We start from the raw sequence: 22,720 nt of genomic DNA on the forward strand, positions 1-22,720 counted from the left end.
GGGTCGGCCTGCTCCCAGGAGATGGGCGCCCCCCAGGTGTTGAGCCTCATCTTGTCGGGCAGAGACTCGGGCACGGCGAGCAGGATGAAGCAGATGTCGGCGAGGGCGATGAGCGTGGCCAGCAGAACCACCAGGTTGTCTCCGTACCAGGCGGACAGGTACGCCCCGATCGCCGGGCTCGTCACCAGGCTGGCTGCGAAGGTCGCCGACACCTAGAGGCGAGAAGGTGGAGACGCACTTTACAAAAAGTGTTCACAGACCGTTCAGCTTCAGTAACCTTTAAAAAGTACGACGGGGCGGGTGATTACACACTGGAGTGATGATGTCATGATGACATCATTAAGCCTTCTCTGTTAACTGCTCGCAGGTCACGATCAGGAAACTCAAGGCATGACCTCTTAAGGTCTGTTGATTGAACACGCCATGACCCGAGCCGAGTGCTGAAGTCAGCGTGCATCGACAACAATACGTTCTTCTTCTTTGGTTTTTGTAACGGCGGTTAGCAAACAGCCTCCAGGTGCCTTACAGCTGGGGACAGTCTTGTGTTAGCAGCAGAAGCTACACTAAAAAAAAGTCACTTTATCCTTATTATGTAAAACGGTTAGAAACCCAACTCAAAGCTCGTTGTGTTTGTTTTTCTCTTGAAGCTGATTGGTCGATCTCTCCTGTCATTCAACACCTTCGTCTGTCTGAGCTCGCTGTGATGTAACCGTCTCACTGACTCTGTCCGACAGCTGAGCCGTCCTTTAGTTACACACGCCTTAGAAAGATGTGCACGACTGGCTTCCTTCTGAAGAGGAAAAGAGCGACGCCTGTGATAAAGCCGCCACGCACATCAATTCACACCGTGCTCTTAAAGGGACAGTACACGATCGGGTGACGGATTGGAGAACTCACCAGGCCGTACGCTGTGCTCCTCTCCCTCTCGTCCGTCACGTCAGCGACGTAGGCGAAGATGACCGAGAAGGTGACGGAGAAAGCTCCAGACATGGAGATCATGGCGAAGTACCACCTGCAGGGCGAGCAGCGGAGAGCGGCGGTCAGCGACACAACAATAACTGACCTGTGAAGGGTTCATCTCTGTGCGATGACTTTCAGAGGATCATCACTCTTTATTTTATTCATCTCTTGTTTTATTTATTTCTTTGCAGAAATGAAAAACATTGAAAGATTTTAAACCACTGGAAGATATTTACAGCTCGAGCAGATTCACGTCTTTAAAAGAGGAAGACGCCGCTCACAGATAATCTTGTTAGTCGCATGTAGAAGATCTTAACTTCCTGCACGGAGCAGTCAGCCCGAGCTTAAAGCTCTCGGAGCAGAATCGACATGAAGTCAAAGAAAGCGTGCTTCCTACCAGGGGCTGAGCCTCATCAGGGGGATCGGAGCGCAGGTGAAGAAGACGGTGACCAATAAGAAGGTCCTCCTGCCCCACACGTCCGACAACGCACCAATCAGAGGAGCCGACATGAACGACAGCAGACCCTGTGCAGGAAGAGGAGGCGTGGTCAGTGACACGTTCAACAGCTTTCTCTGAGACGAGTGTGAGACGTGCAGCAGTCACCTTGACGCCCTGAATGAGTCCGTTGATCAGGAACGTGTGCTGAGGGAAGGTTTCGTGTAAAACCTGCGAAGAGAGGCACAAGCATGTCAACGCTTCAGCAGCCTGTGTTTCTGAGGCTGAACATGTGGATCTGACCTTCTTTAAAGCAAAGCAAACTCAAACTGTGTGTGAATCAAAAAGAGAAATGAAAATACTGATTCTACACATCCATCATGTTGCAGGTCATGAACACGCTTCCTAACATCTGGTGCCGGGAAGATTTCATCCTCCTCCAATCAAGGAAACTAAATCATCAACATTTAGCGATTCTCCCTCAAACGTCCATATCAGCGTCGCTGCGAAAACGCCACATCGGGTATCAGATCTGATTGTGATCCATTTAGATACCCACGTATTTATCATCTGTTGTTGTTGTGTAAGGTTGCATCAGAGCGAAAAATAAACAAACAAGTCACAAGTTTGGCTGGCTTCACTTTCAAACAGGAAGCAGCGACGACCGTGAGGTTTTTCAAATTAAATCTTTAAGGAGTAGTAAGAGCTTCAGCTCGTCTGGTCGTCGTCATGGAGACGATCTGTGGACGCTTCCTGCAGTTCAGTCTGAACGTCTTCTTCTTTCCCCTCTTCTCTTTCTGTTTCTGTCTTTTAAATGTTTTTTTTTACTGTTTTTACTGTTTTTAACTGTATACTGTGATTTTTACATGTAAAGTGCCTTTGAGCCCTTGTAAAAGCGCTTACAAATAAAATGTATTATTATTATTATTATTAAAGCGAGAAGGTTAACGTGCCAGACGCATCGGTGAAGTGGTCAGTCCTGTGTCTGATTTGTGAATTATTTAAAGACATCAGGGCGGATCTGACTCAACGTCAATCAACATTATCAGGATGAAAGAACTTCCTGTAAGAAACGCCAAAGATGTTCATGTTTCCCTCAACACGGACGGATCTGTCTCTGATACTCAGCAACACAAAAACCTGTCAGATTTCATTCTGCACCAAGAAGCTTCCAGAAGTCTAAAGTTTGTGTTCATCAGTAACGTCACGCGCTCAGTGACTCGATCCCGTCGACGCACACGGCGTTACTCACAGTGAGCATGGGCGTGGTGAGTAATCCCCAGGAGAAGAACTCGAGGAAGATGACCACCACGGCGTGATACACGCTGGGCCTGCCGATCCCCTGCTGCAGCTGAAACACACAAAACAACACATACACACTTTACAATCACAGCCAGGTACATTTAAAAGATGGCGGAGGAATTCAAATCTCCGCTCTACGTCCACATCTTGAATTTCCCCCGGGGACAAATAAAGTTTTTTGAATTGAATTGAGATCTGGACTAAATTCCCTCGGCGCTCCTGAAACCCGTTTGGTTTGATCTACACAAATAAGTAACACGTCACTCCATCTTTTTATCTGATAAAAGCTAGTCTGTGTTTAAATCAGCACTGAGCTCTTGAGGTTTTTCAAAATGGCCGTTTGTCATTTGAAGATATTTCCTTCACTTGCTCTTAAAATATTTCCAAAACGAGACGGATGTTGTGGAACTGTTCCAGCCACGTCGCTGTTAAAGAGCTGAATCCATCCATCCATTATTGATTCCACTTTTCCCCATTCGGGGTCACGGGGGGGCTGGAGCTGATCCCTGCTGTCATTGGGCGAGAGGCGGGGTCATACCCTGGACTGTTCGCCAGCCAATCACAGGACAGACGAGCAGCCACACTCACACCTACGGCCAATAAAGAGTCAGCAGGTAATACAACCAGCGTGTGTGGAGGAAGCCGGAGTACCCGGAGAGAAGGCACGCCATACACAGGGAGAACATGGAGACCCCACACAGACGGGGATTCAAACCAGCAACCTCTGACTAGTCCATTTTTTGTGCCATGGTTTCATCACCACCTTCTGAGACAGGTTTCTGTTTAACAGTGAACGAGCTCGCCGTACACTGAGGATTATTATGAACGCACCGCCGTCTCCACTTTGTAAAACAAGCTAACGAGCTGTGTGGAGGGACAGAGCCTCGTCGAGCCCGCTCCTTCCCCCGCTGGCGAGTCGAAGACGATGGAGGAGACACAGAAACGTATCTGGAGTGTGAGAGTATCTTTAAACGGGGTGGTCGAATCAAAATGAGCTTTTAACTGGAGCACGGGTGAAGTGGTGTTAAGTGATTGTTAGCCTGCTGACACAGATACAAAGGATTCGGTCTGTTAGATGGACCATTTTCTATCTTTAGCTTGAACTCTATCAGGTGAGTATTTATACTGGAGCAGATTTAGACTGCTGAGATAATGACCCACTCGCTCCTGTGTTATTAAGCCTCAGGTCAGCAGGTGAGAGTCTGAGTGAACGTCGAGGACGATCATCACAGGGAGGAAGTGTTTCATTATCATCAGGCTTCTTTGGTGTCGTTTTCATTCATTTACTTCTTCTTGTGACCGACGGCTGCAGTTATTAGTTAGAGAAGATTTTAAGACTGGAACGATGACTTCATTATTTGACTCAATTCTTCATCCAAAGAAGCACAAACAGTACTCTCAGTTCCTCCATTATCTCTATAAACCCCTCTATTTCAGCCCTGCTCAGAACAGGCTGTTTCTGTGTCTGTAGCTTTAAATATGTAAATGAGCTGTGTCCATAGATTTAGGTAGCCTGCCGCGAAACCGCTTTTTGCACGGCCTATTTTAAAAAAACATGGCCTTGAAATTATTGCACGGCTTGACCTAGGCCGTGCAAATATCTACATTTAATAGACGTGCTAACTACACGGGTTTCTATACGGTGCGATAAATATCTGATTAGGCTACATTCTAATTCTGGCAAAGAATATGTTTGCCGAATACCGGCACTGAAAAGCTTAAACCCGATCCCGTTTACGTTTCTACAGCCACCCGTGCCCTATTTGGTAGACGGCGTGTCAGCCAGATGATGATAGCCGCTATGTAAATAGCGTCATATGATAGCAGCTAACCGCTAACTAATAAATTCAACAAAGGAGAAAAACGCTACACAAACAAAACCAACGAAGAAGACATCCAGTAGTTCATCCACTTTGTCATTGGCATGTGACTGTTTATTACAAGAACTCAATCAAGCTTTGTTTCAGAGAAGGCTGTGAGCGGCGAGGACAAATACAGACGTAAACAATCAGCTGTGTTACAGTCAATGCTTTAAACACGGCGGAGTTTTGTTTACCGACGTAACACGGGAAGTGACGATTTTTTCAACCAATCAGCGGACTGCAGGGTTTAGCTCCACCTTTTCGGGTCAGCGCCACATTCGAATATGCTGACAGATGATTGATTTATCAAGGTCTAGAGATCTATTATTACTGGATGACACATGTAATATTATGAATTTATTTGTTTGTTGTTTGTTTTTTAAAGAAAGTGCAGAGAGAAGCAGTGGGCCAACAAAGGGGTTAGACAAAATGAACCAAGTGAGTCAAATGATGAAGGGGTGTGTCAGGGCAGGGGCTGTACAGTAAATCAACATTATCAAGCTTAGGAAAACTAAAATGTGAAAACTAAAATGTGTAACAATGCATCTTATTGAACAGAATGCACAATTTAGAGACTTATTCAGTTTTCTTCAAAACCAGTGTGTTAGGGAGCACATAACCTCCGCTCCGCCGCGCCGCCGTGAGTGACACTGAAAAAAATTTGCACCCCCTGTATTTTTTTTTGCACCCCCTGTTTTCCCATTTCTGCCTAAATCACTGGCTGTGTCTGACCACGCCCCCTCTCTGGAAGGGCTCGGGTGTACTCGCTGCTTTCTCGCTCCATGTCCTATTGTTTACGGTGAGAAGGCAGACTCAGAGGGCAGAACAAACACCTAGCTGTGGGAGTGTCACCCACCTGGGGGAGGGGCTACTGCCCTTTGTGATGTCACAAAGGGAAAATCTCCAAACAGACTGTTTAAGCACACATTTTCTGAAAAGAGGAGCAGGCAGAAGACAGAGAGGATGGACTTTTATGTAGTTGTAAATTGCGATGGCTAATTTGCGGTCTCGTTTGGCTTTTAGGAAACAAACGGTGTACGATGAGCCCAGGGGGAGGGGCCAGTTTGACGAATACAACCGTCTCTCCAGGGGTCACATGTGGATCAGTTTTTCATTTAGTGTTGAATCTAATGAGGCTCAACCATTTTTAATTATGTTTAAAGGCGAGTATACAAACAAAGATGGGAGGCACTACTACTACGACTACTTCTTGTTTGAAGTGCAGAAAGAAGCTCTTTAATCATCAAACAACGAAAACTGTCCTTTAGGGGGCGCTGCTAGCTGAGGAGTAAGTGTACGGAGGCTAGTCCATCCTACTTGTGTCTCCTTTACTGCACGTCATTGTCCACTCTCTTTCTGATTCCGGTCTCAATCCACAATAAAGGCCCAAAAAGAGACCTCTAAAACTGTCCATCACATTTGCTGCATTTAACCAGTACAATACTTTGTTGACCAAATGATTCATATAAAAGGACTGAATGTTTTGGCTCTACTTGCTGCACATTTAAGAGACAAAGTGTCTGACTTAGTGAAAGACTTATTCATGTGGTTAGTGTGTTACTTTTCATCCACCTTGGTCACCTTAGCGCTGCTTGAAGAGATGCTGCAGCAAACAATCTATCTGTCGACCATTTTTTTTTATCAGCTCGTCAGTAAGAAATGTAAGGATGCAACGATTCATCGGGATAAATCGATTCAACGGTGTCACGGTTCACATCGAGACTCTGAAAAATTAATTTAGAAATTAAGGACGCACCACCGTTTATTAAATCAGTTGATGCATTTTGATAACGGACAAGACAAAAACTGTGTGCAAGAATTTCAAGATGACGTGGACCTACACAAACCAACATGATGCAGCATTTAATGAGGAGCTCCAATGAGCTCCCCTTGATGAGAGAAATAAACATTAAAAGGCCAAACCACACTGACAAGCAGGGTAGCAGCTCCTAAAGGAATCTGATTCACTCATTTATCTATAGTCTCAAATAAATCGTGGGAGAATTGTATTGTTAGTGGATTGAATCGTTGGCTTGAATCTGAATAAAGCACAAGGAAGAGTCAGGTCATTTTCATTCATTCAGCCGAGAAATAAAAAAAAAAACAGGCTTCATGCTGTAAAAACAGTGGGCCTTCTTTGGAGATGAAGGGGATTTATTTTAAACAGCACATTTGTGTTGCCCTCGTCTTGCAGTGTTTGGTTTGACAACACTGTAGATGTGTTTATGTGTCAGCAGGGATGTTAAAATGGACGCTGTGGATGAGGCTGTGCACTGTTGAATCTGCAGTCCTCGCCTGGCCTCGGTTTACTGAGAGCTGTGATTATGTAACAGATAATGGATCCATCCATCCATCCAGACCGAAGAGCGACCAGATCATCATTATACTCATCCGCATCATCCTCACACTAAGCCGAGCTGACTGAGGGCCACATCCAACCTGCTCTGTGCTGTCTCCATTACAACATACATTCACATCCACATCCAACTTAAAACAGCCATTTTAAGACCGCAGCTCCCCTCCTCTGCCTTTTTTAAAAAATTCATTTTAACACCATCAATACGATTTTATTTCCTTTTAATTTGATATAAAGTTGATAGAACCTGTAAATACTGAACAATGCACCATTTCCCCCCCTCATCATCATCATATTTTATCATATTTTTATTTTATAAAATCCTTATAAATGTGTTGTTTTCAGCATATCTGAGAGTCATGATGTGGAATACGTCATGTGTTTTAAAATGCAATTACGTCACACGCTTACTGACATAAATTAATTTAATTTAATATTTAATGCTCTAAAACGTTAAAGACAACATATAGTTTGCTGAATTAATAGTAATACAGGTAAAGAAATTAAAAATGAATTAATTTAATTAAATAAAGATGGCGGCTCTTCCACCCACCGCAGCTCCGTCCTTCATGACGATCTTCTTCACCAGCACCACCCGGCCGGTTCCCGCCGGCGGCTCCCCCGGCATCTCCTCACACCTGCCGCGGGTCACGAAGCATCCATGCCGCGTAGATATCCGCGGTTCTCCGGGTGCTTCCAGGATGAATCCGTGCGTAGCCCCGAGAAGGCTTATAAGATAATAAAAAAACAAGCTGACGGATAATAACGACACTTCTGTAAACCGTGATGAGATAACAATGTCTGCCGTTAGATCCGTCCAGACAGTCCGCAGCAGCTCGCGTGAACATCCACGGTCAGCGTCAAGCTACGTAAAACTGGCATACGTTTCCGGTTTGACCCCTTTTCAAAATAAAAGTCTAGCAACTCTCACCTAATCTCGCCGAAATACTTTTTTTCCACCCAACCAGTAACCATTTTAGCAGAGGCTAAAAGGACAAAGCAGCTTTAGTGTAGCCTACTTCTTTTTCTGTGACCGTCATTCTGCTATAAGCAGGGTATTGGGAGTAATTGCTGTCAGATGGGGCCCCCTGAGGAACATTTAGTGCGCCATTGCAACATTTGCCAGCCCCCTGGGGCCATTTATGATCTGGAGCCCCAAGCAGTTGCTTGCCTTGCCTGGTGACAAGCATTGCCTTTGATTGTTGTTATTGTTTTTTTGTGAATTTAGGGATTTATTTCTTTATTTTATCAGTTTATTTTTCAGGGGCAAAATATTGTTAGAGATTGTTGCATCTAATTGAAGTGCGACCGATGTAATGACTTCTAGCCATAGCTAATTAGCAGTCCTTGTACCTGGTTATGTTTTTAAATGTATTAAGCCCACAATGCAGGTTATCCTTAAACAATTAAAACAAAGTTTAGCAATAGGCTACTTCAATATACCTTAGCCCACAACAAAACCTGTCTATTTAAAAAAAAAAACAATATCAATCAGTCAGTTGTAGGTCTTTATTTTACTCTGCTTTATTAGCATATTAATGGTCCACGTTAAATGAATGACTACCTGACATTACAGGTTCTCTTTCTTTTTTCTCCACTGGCGCTATCCACACATTTATTTTGAAGCTTGGTTTCTCTACTTCCGGTTCCCCCTGCATACATTGGCGTTTACATTTAGGATCGGTTCCGCTGACAGCTGAATATAAATAACTGAATCGGGTCTTGGACTGACTGACCAGGTCAGACCGCTACAGAGAACTGTCAAGAACCGGGAGTGTAAACACGAGGAAGGTGGGAACCCGAGAGATCGGCTCGTTACCGTAAATGTGCATGAAAACACCAGCAGCAAACCGAAAGTAAAATGCGTCCTTCAAAATAATTCAAGAGAAAAAATAAATTAAAATGAAATAAATATGTGTTATACTGTATTTCATTTACATTCCATTCAAAATCATCAACCCCTTTTAAAAAATATTTGTTTTCTGTACCAGGTAAAATTAATTTGCCCTCAAATTAGTTAAACATCTTTCATCGTGTGTAATTTATTTCTAAAAGGAACTTCCGGTTGCTCTGTCAGTGGCAAATGGAGGTTAAAGCACGGGTGTATCACGTGTAGGTAGCTGTGGTTTGGTTGTGTGTGTGTGTGTGTGTGTGTGTGTGTGTGTGTGTGTGTGTGTGTGTGTGTGCGTGCGTGCGTGTGTGTGTGAATAAAACATGATTAGAAGGAGAAGAGTGGTGACTGTGGGAAACGTGACCGAGGCTTACGTCATAAATCAAACGAGAGCGTTAAAGATGAGCGGCACGTTTTCACCGATTGATGCCATGGGGGAAAAAACCCAGCTTCCATGTTTGTATTTCACAGGACAGTGATTGTAATGAGAATGATGATGATGAAGAGGATTTTCATTTTTCTTCTAGGTCACAGAGGAGAAAGGAGTCTGCATAATGAAAACAAGAAGCCTTGTCTGACTAAATCAATAAAAACACAGTTTATCAGTATACACGAGGGACTAATGGAAATTTACTCATCATGGAGTCATTTAATTGCAAAATCATTATTTTAATATATCATTTAATTGTAAATCTGGGCTGATTTGCTGTCCTATTTAATGCTTTAAAAATGAACATTTTGCAGGTTTTTTTTTAAATACTTAAGAAAGATGTGAGACCAATTCAGCAAGCGGACAAATCTGCTGTTCATACTCACAGCTCCTGACCGTCTCACACACTGTCAAGAGCTGTGATTATTAAGCACAGAGAGCCGAGTTAAGATGAGTCAGCAGGACAGCAAATTCTATTTTCCAAATCTTAACTGTATATAAAAAACATTACAGACCAAAGAAACAAGGACAGCTCAAATTAATTTTATTGTATTTACGGTGAAGCAACAGATCGGAAAGGCTCCAGCTCATTCAAGAGCAGGTAAATAATGGCATTGACGTAACACATTTGAGGGTCATTTTGAAACAAAATATAGCTAGCATTAGTGTTATTACAAAAGTAAAGTCAATGAAGCTGTGCATTTAGGTACACTTTCACAAATGTCCAGCAGGGGGCGACCATATTGTTTTTAAAAAGCAGCATGACTGAATTATTGTAAGGTTAGCAGCACGTACTGTTTTGGCCAAAATGCAGTATGCAAACAAATAAAGAGGTCTGCAGAATGCCAAAAATACCTGGATTATACCTGAATGTAAGCAGCAACTTCTGGTGTTGCAAAATCAAGCTGATGTGGAAGTGAAAAATCCTTCAGTTCATCGAGTGTCCACTAGAGGCTTTCTGCATAATCAAAGGAAGTCTCATATACAGCCATTTTTTTTTTTTTTAATTTTTTTTTTTTTACAGCAGACATTAACATGTTTCCATCCTGGTACAAAACATGGAAAAGGTCGGATTAGCTTGACTTGATGGGGGAATTTTTTGATGGCTCATCCGTTTGATTTTATCAGGGATAAGGTTTACTCCCAATAAAGCGTGTAGCTGACATGGTTGACAAGCAGGCAAGATGTAACGGTTTGTCAGGAGGCTTAAAACCCACCTCAGCTCCAGCTCTCAACCTGTCATTCGGTTGACTGACAGTTTGACTGTGACAGGATTTTCAGCATGGAGACCGCCATTGATGGGACTCCAGCGCCCCCTGCAGGTACAGATGAGTGATGTCACCCAGGCTTCAAATATTTATATTTACAGTCTATGACAAAACGCCTGCTTCTCAGTTGATCCAGTCCCTTAGTAAATGTTTGTTTCCAGACTTAGTGTATGCTCTCTTAGAAGTCTTCTTCACAACAACATGATGTCCATTCTGTAAACTAGGGTCTCATTAAGCGTTAAATGGACATTAAAGCAGGATTATGATTAATGGATGTGACTGAGCGGTATCTAACATGATGCATAATAATTTCCATCTATTCATCCAAATATGTCAACTTGCAGTTTCTATCCAACCAAAACTGACGCAAATAGCTCAAACTACATTTTAAAATCTGAAGCAACAAAACGTAAACACAGTTTTTTCTCTGACAATAATAAGGTCATTGTCAAAAAACAAAACAAAAAAACACCTTCATTCAGGACCTTTTTTTTTGTAAAACAAAACAAAAAAAAAACATCGGATTTTGATTTAGCTTTTTTTGTTTCTGTCCTGTTAAAATTCTGGCCTGCTCTGGTGGTCCAAATGTTGAGAGGCGTTGCCTAGCAACAGTGTACCTGCAGCCAGAGGAAAGTGTATCTCACCTGTAAGCTGAGACACAGAGGACAGCTGTCACACTGTGAGCTGGGAGGACTCGCCTGTGGCTTCAGAGCAGAACAGCCTGAAAACCAAGAAATCAACTTCCAGACGGATAAACACTCCACAGGTAGGTTTGAGCCTGAGGTTTTCTTATACATAACTATGCTCTTCGTTTATTTAACTGTAGGTGGTTACCTGAATGCATCATGTTAGCGCCACCTAGAACAGGAAAACATGCTCTCTGAAAAGGCAAGATCAAATGAGAATCTGTCACACCTCTAACTGTTCCTTGGATTCAGATTCCTGAGCCCATCAGATGCTGAAAATGACGTCTTTGCTTTCCAGTGTGTGTTTGTGAGACTGCAGAGGTGAAGATGGCATTAGCCAGCGGACACTGGATAGAAAGAGAGATGAGCGGACAAGCCCCAAGTCCAAGGTGTGTCTTAATGTTTGACAACGTTTCATCAACTTCCTGTGAGCGCAACATTTTCTCAGCTTTACGTCGTAAAAAAAAAATAAAGATGTTCGATGTGGTAGGTGCTCATCAATAGAGGGACAGTCCCTTTCTTACTGCCTCACGTCTTCTCTGTTGCTCTCACAGATACGGTCACGCTGTCGCTGTTGCAGGAAACGTCGTCTTTCTGTTCGGAGGAGCCTCCAGAATCAAGGCAGAGGTGACGTCTTTGTCAAACAGGGAGAAATAGTCTCAACATGAAGTCTGGATGGTTAAAACAATCTCATTTTTATCTTTCCCTTCCACTCAGGAGGAGAAGCCAGTTTACTTCAACGACTTCTACATGCTGACAGGTACAAACCAAAGAAGCAGATTTGACCTTATTATGTATAGAAGATATGAATGTTCTCTTTGGAGTTTTGACCTGATGTATCGCTGTAAGCTGATCATCCTTCATTTGCTTGTCTGCATCATTTGTTGACTGAAGCTTAAGCTGCTATTTGTGTCTCACACGTTTTCCCTCTGCTTCAAGTTTTGGATCAGTGACACACGACTGAATATAAGACGTCAGCAAAGAAGAGAGACAAAGAATAATGATTTCGATAAAATCCTAAGACTGCCTTTTATGTTGTTGGGACGATCAGGAGCGGGTCCAGACTTTGTTTTTATGCACTCAGAGCCTTTCTTATGAAATAGATGTGCAAAGTATTTACAAACTAAAAGAAAATGTGCTCTGCTGGCACATAAATATAACTCCTAGCAGCTTGTTGCTGCGCAGCCTGATTGGTGGATTTTAGGTTCATATAAAATGTTAAATTAACCAGATACTTTGTCGTTCGTAGTTACGCCTGAGGATTTGATTTGGGAGGAGATTCCTCAGAGCGGAGACGTTCCCTCAGCCAGAGAAGGACACACTCTGTGGTAAACAACAACTTTAAATAAACCTCATGAGGCTCGTATACGTTTAAAAAACGAGCGCTCATATCTACAACTCATACACCTTCGATTTCCTGATAGGTTTTTATTTTTTTAACTTCGGCTTCTCCACAAATGGAGGTCGGTGCTCTCAGAGATGGACGATGTTACATGTTCACAATAATTCACTGGACTCTTTCTCTCCGGCAGGATCCAGAGAAAGAGGAGCACACCTATCCCTTAAGACCAATTTTATTTGATTCAAAGGACTAATGTTTCCACACACTGAGCCTTCCTCAGGTTTATGAAATACGGAGTCTAATGAATGATTAAATACGTAATCTGCCTGTTCAAAATAGCAACAAAGCTTTGAGTTTACGATGATTTGTAAGTGATAGTTATTTTAATGTTCTGTCTAAGGAGCTTGTGCATTATTGATGGCGAAGTGGTGCCTCGCTTCCTCATTGAAATATTCAACTCTCAACCTTCGTAGGATCTGTGTCAAAGAGGCCTCAGTGCATTTACACTGACATGTCTTGTTCTCATTTGTAAAGCGTTGTGAAAGGAAAGCTGTATCTGTTTGGAGGAGTGTCCAGCTCCAACGCCGCCGAGTGCCTCGCAGGAGTCTACAGCTTCGACATAGGTGAGAGAGGACGAAACCTTTCTGAGTGTCATTTCTGACTTTGACTTTGTTTTAACTTCCTGTCAGTGTCTCTGGCCTGGGATTGCTTAGCCGCCGGGGGAGTCGTCCTCAGGACCCTCAGGCACAGCTCCGTTGCCGTGGGAGACAGCATCTACGTGTACGGCGGTGCTGTGGGAGGGAATCTAACCGACGACCTGATGGTTTTCAACACAGGTCCTTAAACGTTTCTGTCGTAAAAGCCTGATTAACCTTCCCTTTTCTTTTGACTGAAATATACACTCAACAAAAATATAAACGCAACACTTTTGTTTTTGCTCCCATTTGTCATGAGATGGACTCAAAGATCTAAAATTCATTCCAGATACACAATATTACCATTTCTCTCAAACATTGTTCATAAATCTGTCTAAATGTGTGATAGTGAGCACTTTTGCTTTGCTGAGACAATCCATCCCACCTCACAGGTGTGCCACATCAAGATGCTCATCAGACACCATGATTAGTGCATAGGTGTACCTTAGACTGTCCACAATAAAAGGCCACCCTGAAATGTGCAGTTTTTGCTTTATTGAGGGTCTGGGGACTCAGAACCAGTCAGTATCTGGTGTGACCACCATTTGCCTCATGCAGTGCAACACATCTTCTTCGCATAGAGTTTATCAGATTGTCAATTGTGGCCTGTGGAATGTTGGTCCACTCCTCTTCAATGGCTGTGCGAAGTTGCTGGATATTAGTGGGAACTGGTACGCGCTGTCGTATACGCCGGTCAAGCACATCCCAAACATGCTCAATGGGTGACATGTCCGGTGAGTATGCTGGCCATGCAAGAACTGGGACATTTTCAGCTTCCAAGAATTGTGTACAGATCCTTGCAACATGGGGCCGTGCATTATCTTGCTGAAACATGAGGTGATGTTCATGGATGTATGGCACAACAATGGGCCTCAGGATCTCATCACGGTATCTCTGTGCATTCAAAATGCCATCAATAAAATGCACCTGTGTTCTTCGTCCATAACAGATGCCTGCCCATACCATAACCCCACCACCACCATGGGCCACTCGATCCACAACATTGACATCAGCAAAGCGCTCACCCACACGACGCCACACACGCTGTCTGCCATCTGCCCTGAACAATGTAAACCGAGATTCATCCGTGAAGAGAACACCTCTCCAACGTGCCAGACGCCATCGAATGTGAGCATTTGCCCACTCAAGTCTGTTACGGCGACGATCTGGAGTCAGGTTAAGACCCCGATGAGGACGACGAGCATGCAGTTGAGCTTCCCTGAGACGGTTTCTGACAGTTTGTGCAGAAATTCTTTGGTTATGCAAACCAATTGTTTCAGCAGCTGTCTGAGTAGCTGGTCTCAGACGATCTTGGAGGTGAACCTGCTGGATGTGGAGGTCCTGGGCTGGTGTGGTTACACGTGGTCTGCGGTTGTGAGGCCGGTTGGATGTACTGCCATATTCTCTGAAACGCCTTTGGAGACGGCTTATGGTGGAGAAATGAACATTCAATGCCCGAGCAACAGATCTGGTTGACATTCCTGCTGTCAGCATGCCAATTGCACGCTCCCTCAATGCTTGCGCCATCTGTGGCATTTTGCTGTGAGACAAAACTGCACATTTCAGAGTGGCCTTTTATTGTGGGCAGTATAAGGTACACCTGTGCACTAATCATGGTGTCTGATGAGCATCTTGATGTGGCACACCTGTGAGGTGGGATGGATTATCTCAGCAAAGCAAAAGTGCTCACTATCACACATTTAGACAGATTTGTGAACAATGTTTGAGAGAAATGGTAATATTGTGTATCTGGAATGAATTTTAGATCTTTGAGTCCATCTCATGACAAATGGGAGCAAAAACAAAAGTGTTGCGTTTATATTTTTGTTGAGTGTATAAGAACTCCACAATCATCATTTCTCTGACATTTTCCTCTGAATCTGTTTCAGTGTCTCTCACCTGGACACCCGTTAAAACGAACGGCTCGCTGCCTCCTGCTTTGTAAGACACTTCACAGAAGGATGACTATGAACATGACTTTTTCACCTGCTTAACATAAAAGGCTCTTCCTGTTTGTGATTATGGTTCGGAGTAACTGCTCACATGTAACTTAACGACACACTCCTCTAACATGTGTTCCTGTGTGTTCACGTGTGTGTGTAGGTGTGACCAGAGTTTCGCTCTGGTCGGAGATCAGCTGTTCATGTTCGGAGGTTATGATGCAGGTGGAGACTTCTGTAAAGACCTCCATGTTCTCAGCACAGGTAAACAACATGAAGAGATCCCATTAAAGCCTCCGGAGGCAGAGACCATGGACCTGGAGTGAAGCAAGCTGGGTGTCACAGTCAGACATTTAAAGGGAGCAGTGATGCCGTTTAGTGATGACGGTATCGCAGTGTGAAGGGTCTTAAGTTGAGAAGCAGAGGGTTGACATTTTTGTGCCTTTTGGGTATAGCATATTATTCTGTATTAAGTCACACTAAAGTTTACACCTGATAAACCTTCAGAGTCCACATTGTTCTTTACATTTGGTGGAAGAAGCATTTTCATGAGTCTGTTTAAAAATGAGCTGCAGACGAACTTTAAGGGTGTGGGTGCAAAAAACAGCAGCAGAGTATTTATGTCCGCCATGTTTAGCATCCCTCCTGCGAGGTGCCATCGCAGCTTCTTGTTCTGTTTGTCTTGTTTGTAGAGAACTTGGAGTGGCAGAAATGGGAGGTGAAAGGAGAGTCACCTGCAGCCTGTAGAGGACAAACACTGACTGCACACCATGACAAAGTGAACACACACACACACACACACACACACACACACACACACAAGGACGTAGGTTTGGGCCCTTTCACCCAAAGTGTTACGTTATGTGATATTACATTCTGTTGAATTTAATTAGAGTAGCTTCTGGAGTGTGTGTGTTTCTCTATGTGTGTGTGTGTGTGTGTGTGTGTGTGTGTGTGTGTGCCTCTTTGAGATGGTTGTATCAACATTTATGGACACACACACACACACACACACACGTAACTTATGCCACAACTACATGATGTTTAGTGTGTAATATAACCTGAATGTTTAAACTGCTTTAGCTTGCAGTCAGACATCCATTTTCCTACAGCTCCCCCTGCAGGCTTCTACAAACATTGCACCCAAAAACTCATCCTGTAGGTTAAACATGGACAATGCATGGTTTTGCTCATGTGACTCCACTTCATTTAAAACAAGTTGACCTTTTTGACGTTCTAAACTTGACATCTGAGCAACACAATCTATCTATTCATGCTGAATTTTCACCGATATCTCCTGCAGGATATTTATCTGTTTGGTGGTCAAAGCACAAACGAAGACGCAACAGAGACGTCTTTAAATGAAATCCACAAACTCAGTATAGGTGAGTATAAGACGAATAAAACCTAAAGCCTAAATCATGCTGGATAAAGACAAAGACTCATATAATCTTTGAATATTTGACCCCGTGTCTCTCCAGCTAAAATGAAGTGGAAGGTTCCTCTGTATGTCGGGATTCCTCCCGCCCGTCGATATGGACACATCGCCTGCATCCTTCACAGCCACGTCTGTGTCTAAACAAAGACTTTCAAATATGTCACTCATATTAACTGTGTTAGTGTCTTCTGATGCAAACATTTCTGTGTGCTTGTTTGGGTGACAGCTGTTTGTTTTTGGAGGGAAGAATGAAGAGCAGGAGTTTAGTGACCTAAAGGTGATGAAACTCATCAACCCCTCAGAGAGACAACCAGGTACTTCATTTATATTTCATATCAAATTATACGTGCACTCTGGTTTCTGCTTTTATTTCAGCTAAAGTTATTGATGCTTCTTTTAAGTTGATTTATTCCCTCAGTAAAGCTTTTCCTTATGAGTTTATGGTCTCAGTCTGTAATGTCGAGTCTTCAATGCAGCACGATTGTCATTTAGTAAATGATGGTCCTATTTAGAAAAAATAAAAACAACTCAGGGCTTGAGGGCAGGGTAGATGTGCAGGAGGTTAAGACAATCAAAAATCTTTCTTAAAAAATGAAAGGTAAGTAGTAGCAAATGCAACCGTTGGTTCAAAAGGAGTATTTGATTACTGTGTGCACAGTGCCAAGTGTAATAATGAATGAAAGGTTTAAATCAAACTAAATTATTATTGATTGAAATCAGCTAAGTTGACCGATTTGCTGATCTTCATTTAAAACTCTCATATAGTGTTACAATGCTAAAGGTGGGCAAAACTTTAGATCATGAGGTTTGATGGTGTAATCCCAGGATTAGTCTGCAGAGGGCGCTAAACGGTTTGTTCTGCATGCAAAAGACCCTCGATATGAAACTGAGAATTTCCCAAGATGGCTTCAAGCCTCTGTTAGCTGGTGAAACCTGTTGTATAGACTCTGTTCTCCCATCACTGAGGAGCAAAAAAACAAAGAAAAGGACCCACGTGCAAAATCCAACCCCAAAAACATTTAAACAAAAGTAAAATGTATAAACAAAGTCAATCAAAATCCAACATATTAGGCACAAGAGGAAACAGAACACAAGAGACAAGAACTCAAATTACAAATGCATCAAGCTAATTGCTAATGCTAGTGTCTGCCCTGTCCTTCACTCCAGCTCCTACTTCTCATTTAAAAATGGTCACTTCTGGCTACAGTAAATTTCAAGATGGAGTCAGCTAAGATGCAAAACTTTAGTCTTCAAAAGTTAGCCACCAATGAACTGAAGATTTCATGGTATACATTAGTTTATGGTGTCCTTGGTGACCAAGCTAGCATTAGCGTATAGTTTATTATTTGCTAACCCCTCTGCAGCTCCACCCTCTCGTCCAAATGTGTTCACATCTGGCTCTAAAAAAACAAGATGGGGATGGTAGAATTAGAAGCTCGAGGCTATACAAAATATCATTGTGTGTTTCACTTCTCTTACATACGGTCTATGTGAAGAATGTAAGTGTCATTTTGTTATAAATGTGGTGCTATAGAGGAAAGACGAAACACTCAATAAAAAGTCAAATTATAGCCTTTAGATTTTGTGTTCAGTAACAGCACAACATGAAACCATGGTACAGAATTTGACTTTGAAGCTTGTCTGACCTTGAAGCTTTAAAAAGTGGCAGAAGTTGATTAAAAGAAACACACATTTCTCCACAGTGATGAAGGAGATTCTGTCAGAGTTTGGTCTGCAGGGAGTCAGTCACAGGTCAGGTGCTGCTGTTACATTCACATTTGTGCTGTGTGTGTGTGTGTGTGTGTGTGTGTGTGTGTGTAGTTTCAGCTTCTCGTCAAGCTCTGTTTGAGTCTCATATCTCAGTTTGAACACTTGGGTTTCATTCTTGTTTTCACAGCTTCACTCCCACAAAGGTCCCCAACGTTCGCTACGAGCTGAGTGAATCTGCTCTACCCAACCAGTCCAGAAACACACTGACTAACACACAGGTGATCATATAACACACACACACACACACTCTGTCAAAGGAGCCGTTGACATAAAGCATGTGATAGATGTTACCATGGTTCGCTCCCTGTGAGTCGGGAGGGAGTCCTGAGTATATCTCGTGGTCTCGTCCATGAGTGAGGGTAAGATGGGCCCTGAGACTGGTTCAGTCTTGGCAGCATCATGGCCGTTGTACCAGACCTCGTGGTGAACCTGAAGACAAAGCTCTCAGTTTACCGGCCGATCTTCGCTCTGACCCTCACCTTGAGTTTTTGGGAATTGACCGAAAGAATAAGATCATGGAAATGAGTATCCTGTGGAGGGCTCAGCCTTCAGGATAGTGTGAGGAGCTCAGTAACTCAGGGGGAGCTCGGAGAAGAGCCGCGACTACTTTGCATCGAACGGAGCCAAGTTAAGGTGGTTTGGGCATCTGATTAGGAGGCCTCCTTTTGGAGGTTTTCTTGGCATGCACACACCAGGGTAGAGCCAGAGCTCGCTGTAGGGATGATACATCCCATCTGGCCTGGGCCTCGGATTCCCCCAGGAGGAGCTGGAAAACGTTGCTCAGGAGAGGGAAATCTGGGTTGACTTACTTCCTGCTGCCAACACAAACCCGGAGGACGGATTGATGTTGCAGTAGCCATAGCATGTCTCATAGCTCATCATACTGTCTTCTTACTGTAATAATATCTCAGGTGATGTAAAATGTCCTCCTGCAGGTGTTTGTTCACAGAGACTTCAGTGCGGTTCGGGATCAGGCGATGAAAATGATCCAGACGGCGTTCTCTCTGCTGGACGAGGAGTTGCAGAAACTCGACAGGTACATCGACGTCTATGTTCACCTGTGTTTGGTGTTGTTTCATAAATCTTAATGGGACAATAATGGTATCATACTAATCATTGTGGTCTACTCATTGAACGTGGCGAGGTAATTAAATGTCTGATTACTGACGAAGCAATTTTCTTGTGTCAGGGAAAAATGTGAGTTGTCTAAAAGTGCTGGCGCTCTGCAGAGAGAGAGAGAAGCTCATGAAGCTCACAGACAACAACAGCAACAGGTTCAGTACCGCACTCATCCCATCAACTGTGATCACTATAGTTACACCTGACTGATCACAATTCACAAACAATTCATAAACATCTGGTAATGGATACATATCCATTAAAAAATGTTCAGCATGTTAGCGATGATAAATAAGTGTCAAAATCATCCATTTCTAAAAAAAGAGCATTTAAAGAGTCACTAAAAACTCAAAATCAACAAAAAAAATACAAGTGTGACATTAATGGTGGCGCCAACCGTTAGTCCCAGCACCTTTCACCTGTTGTTTCATACTTCCCAAACACACAGCTTACTTTTTAAAGGAGAAATAACACCTAGTGTTTAAAAAGAGTACTGCTGCAGTGCAAATTCAAAACACTGAAGAACACCGTCTCCCTTCGCCCCCTCCTCCCATTCAGCCCATGTGCACGAATGTTGTCATGTGACGCTCCACTTTATCTCCGACATTGATCCTGGTCTGAGCTTATTAGAAACATGCAGAGGCTTTTTAGCTCGGGTACAATCACTTCTATCTGAAGCAGTTCCACTGCCCGCTTCCATCGCTGCAACACCTGTTCACCTGATAACTGCTCTCATATCTGGCAAACCCAGGGGCGTCCAAAACGGCCTTCAAAGCCCCGCCTACCTTCTCTGGTCCAATCAAATCCAGAGCATTCAGGAGCAGAATCTAAAGTTAGAAGGAGGACATACTGGCTGCTGCGTTGTTGTCAGAGAAGCTTCAACACAGCAGGTTTCCTTCACGTCTGTTTTAAACAAAACATGGGAAATAAAATAAAAACTTGCTGGGGAGTAAAGATGCTATGAAAAACGGTATGCCTGAAAAGGAAACGTTAAGTGTGTATCTTACCCAACATTCACACCCTCAGTGGGAGGCTGTTATAATGTTCTGTGTCGCTAGTTGGATTTATGTAAGAAATCCCCTCTGAAATATCAGAGCCACATTTGTCTCAGCCTGGAAGGAAAACACACTGCTCGTTCCGGTTGAGACAGTAGTGACATTAAGTTACATAACACCCAATGGATCATATATTTGATTACATCAAAAATAAAAGTGTTCCAAGCCCCGGAGCAGCGAGTGGTTTCTGTTCTACTGAGGCTGTCTGCCAGACGTTTGCACGACAACATCAATCCCCAGCATGTCGAACTTTAAAATGCATTTCAGCCTTTTTCTTTCATATTGTGGACAATCAGACATGTTAGCTTTGAGGTTTCACATATGAGGTTATCAAATATGTGTTTTGGCCCTTGTGAGATTTTGTACCAGGCTGTTAACATGTTAACGTCTGCTGTCATTTATTTGATGTATGTGTTGTTTATGTCAGGAGCTTCAGGAGATGCTGGACAGACATCGGTCCCAAAACGAGGCGTGGCTTCGAGCGAGAGCCGAGGAGAATGACCGAGAGAGGAGGGAGCTCTGCAGACTCAGAGTCAGTCAAACACACATATAAACAAAAAATATGTCACACAAGCTTTTCTCCTTTTGTTCACACGCTACTTTCGGTCACTGCTCAGGGAAACAGAAAGATCCCCAGTGAAGACGTGAACTTTACATTTAAAAAAAAAAAAGTTCCCTTCTTTTATGCTCAGGAGGAGGTGCAGCAGGAGCAGGAGAGGCTGAAGGAGGAGCAGAGCAACATCCAGAAACGCAGCGAGCATCTCCTGTCCATCATGCAGCAGTTTAAAGGAATGTGAGATAGATTGATAGATACACCACGTATGTTCTCTTCTTCACGTTTGTTATATGTGCAGATGGTTCGACCTGGATGGTAATCTTATGGGTCTTATGGTGTATTTTATTTTGCAGCTGTATAACAGGAGATTACATATCAGCAGAGGAAATAAAAAAAAAGCAAGAAAACCTTTTGCAGGCCTTCTTTGGAGGTATTAAACCTTCCTACAATAAACACATTATGTCTCTACAGTAAAGTATGAATCACGACATTATTTTTGTTGAAGCTTCTTTAAAATGTTTAAATATTTCAGGGTGACTTGGAAAACATAAGAAATGAAGAACGAAACGGGACAAAAGGAAAAAAATCTACTGGAGTGTTTGAGCCTTATATCAGACGCAAATGCTAACATTAGCATGCATGCTAACTTTTTTTTTTTTTTAAATTGATGTCAAACTCTTGTTTAAATTCATAAACTAATGTCTCTAAATTGGGCCAACATGAGTTAATCTTACACTATTGAGATGTGGCCACAATGTTGTGTTACTTTAACCAATAAAAAATTCCACATGAAAAACCTTTGACCCTGCAAGTTGGCGCCCGGAGCGACCCGGTTCAAGACAGTCTGCCCTGTTGGCTTTCTTCAAACCTTCAGGCTACATGTTTCTTTAGCAATAATTTTACTAAAAATTAAACTCTTTGTAATGTTTTTGTTGGAAGAATTACAGAAAGTGAAGGAAATTTGGTATTTTGAAAAAAATTAACTTGGGAAAGAAAAGTCTGTTAAGTACAACTCTGAAAAAGATTTGTGGTACATTTTTTTTATTTCCATGACACACTCTCTCTCTCTCTCTCTCTCTCTCTCTCTTCTCAGTCACATCATCAGTCTGTCTGTGTATTTTTCTCTCTTCATGTCTCCTCTGTCGCATTCAACAGCAGGACGGATCACTTTTACGCAGGGAAAAACAGCGTAATGCAGCAGTGGCCGTCCATGTATCTCTTTGCGGTTGCACTATTTGGCAAATCGAGCGAGGGGCGGAGAGACAGAGTGAAAAAAAACCCCATCAAGTTCACAGCATTACACCCGGAAGTGGCGCTACTGTGAAAAATAAGAGCCTCGATCAAGTCACACTGCGAAAACTTACAATGCATAAAAAAAACGTTTCAGACAGATATGACATTAATAAAGGCCTTCAGATTTCACATAAAACAGCAACATCAACATTAGTGGGCCTCAGTTAGCTAGTTACAAATTAATTTCTAGTATTTTCGCAAATCAACATTATTCATGGAGATATCTTGGGATAATCCATCATGTTGGTTTCTGCGTTTGAATTCACAGAAATGCACTTGTTATCGCAGGACAACTGTGGTGGTTTTTGTGATATCTTTAGT

General features: G+C 42.9%; 2 protein-coding genes across 2 annotated transcripts in view; one reads left to right on the plus strand and one right to left on the minus strand.

Annotated features, from left to right (window-relative positions):
- mfsd14ba (major facilitator superfamily domain containing 14Ba) overlaps positions 1-7,780 on the minus strand; it is a 14,243-nt gene extending 6,463 nt beyond the window's left edge. Inside the window, exons 1-6 of the mRNA XM_079364322.1 lie at positions 7,470-7,780; positions 2,649-2,747; positions 1,565-1,627; positions 1,358-1,485; positions 898-1,012; positions 1-212 (exon numbers count right to left, since the gene is read on the minus strand). The exon at positions 1-212 is cut by the window's left edge and continues 7 nt beyond it. Of these exons, the coding sequence (XP_079220448.1) occupies positions 1-212; positions 898-1,012; positions 1,358-1,485; positions 1,565-1,627; positions 2,649-2,747; positions 7,470-7,544 (692 nt within the window). The 5' untranslated portion in view covers positions 7,545-7,780. The remainder of the gene's footprint in view (positions 213-897; positions 1,013-1,357; positions 1,486-1,564; positions 1,628-2,648; positions 2,748-7,469) is intronic.
- Positions 7,781-11,071: 3,291 nt separating this feature from the next.
- LOC306837506 (uncharacterized protein) lies at positions 11,072-21,540 on the plus strand. Its single transcript, XM_079365234.1, has 19 exons — positions 11,072-11,271; positions 11,490-11,580; positions 11,746-11,818; positions 11,909-11,951; positions 12,441-12,519; positions 13,068-13,156; positions 13,223-13,369; positions 15,118-15,169; positions 15,332-15,432; positions 15,861-15,946; positions 16,472-16,553; positions 16,650-16,735; positions 16,833-16,920; positions 18,310-18,358; positions 18,504-18,594; positions 19,312-19,412; positions 19,566-19,650; positions 20,978-21,082; positions 21,243-21,540. Exons 2-19 carry the CDS (start codon positions 11,519-11,521, stop codon positions 21,345-21,347), a joined length of 1,524 nt encoding a protein of 507 aa, XP_079221360.1. The 5' UTR covers positions 11,072-11,271; positions 11,490-11,518; the 3' UTR covers positions 21,348-21,540.
- Positions 21,541-22,720: the final 1,180 nt, after the last annotated feature.

Source organism: Symphodus melops, assembly GCF_947650265.1.
Source record: "Symphodus melops genome assembly, chromosome: 16".
Lineage (NCBI taxonomy): Eukaryota > Metazoa > Chordata > Actinopteri > Labriformes > Labridae > Symphodus > Symphodus melops.

Bases quoted from the DNA above. Each gene is read 5' to 3' on its own strand.
- LOC306837506 (XM_079365234.1), top strand. From the start codon at position 11,519: ATGGCATTAGCCAGCGGACACTGGATAGAAAGAGAGATGAGCGGACAA. The intron at 13,370-15,117 runs GTCCTTAAACGT...AATCTGTTTCAG, and splicing joins CCTGATGGTTTTCAACACAG to TGTCTCTCACCTGGACACCC. The intron at 15,947-16,471 runs GTGAACACACAC...TATCTCCTGCAG, and splicing joins TGACTGCACACCATGACAAA to GATATTTATCTGTTTGGTGG.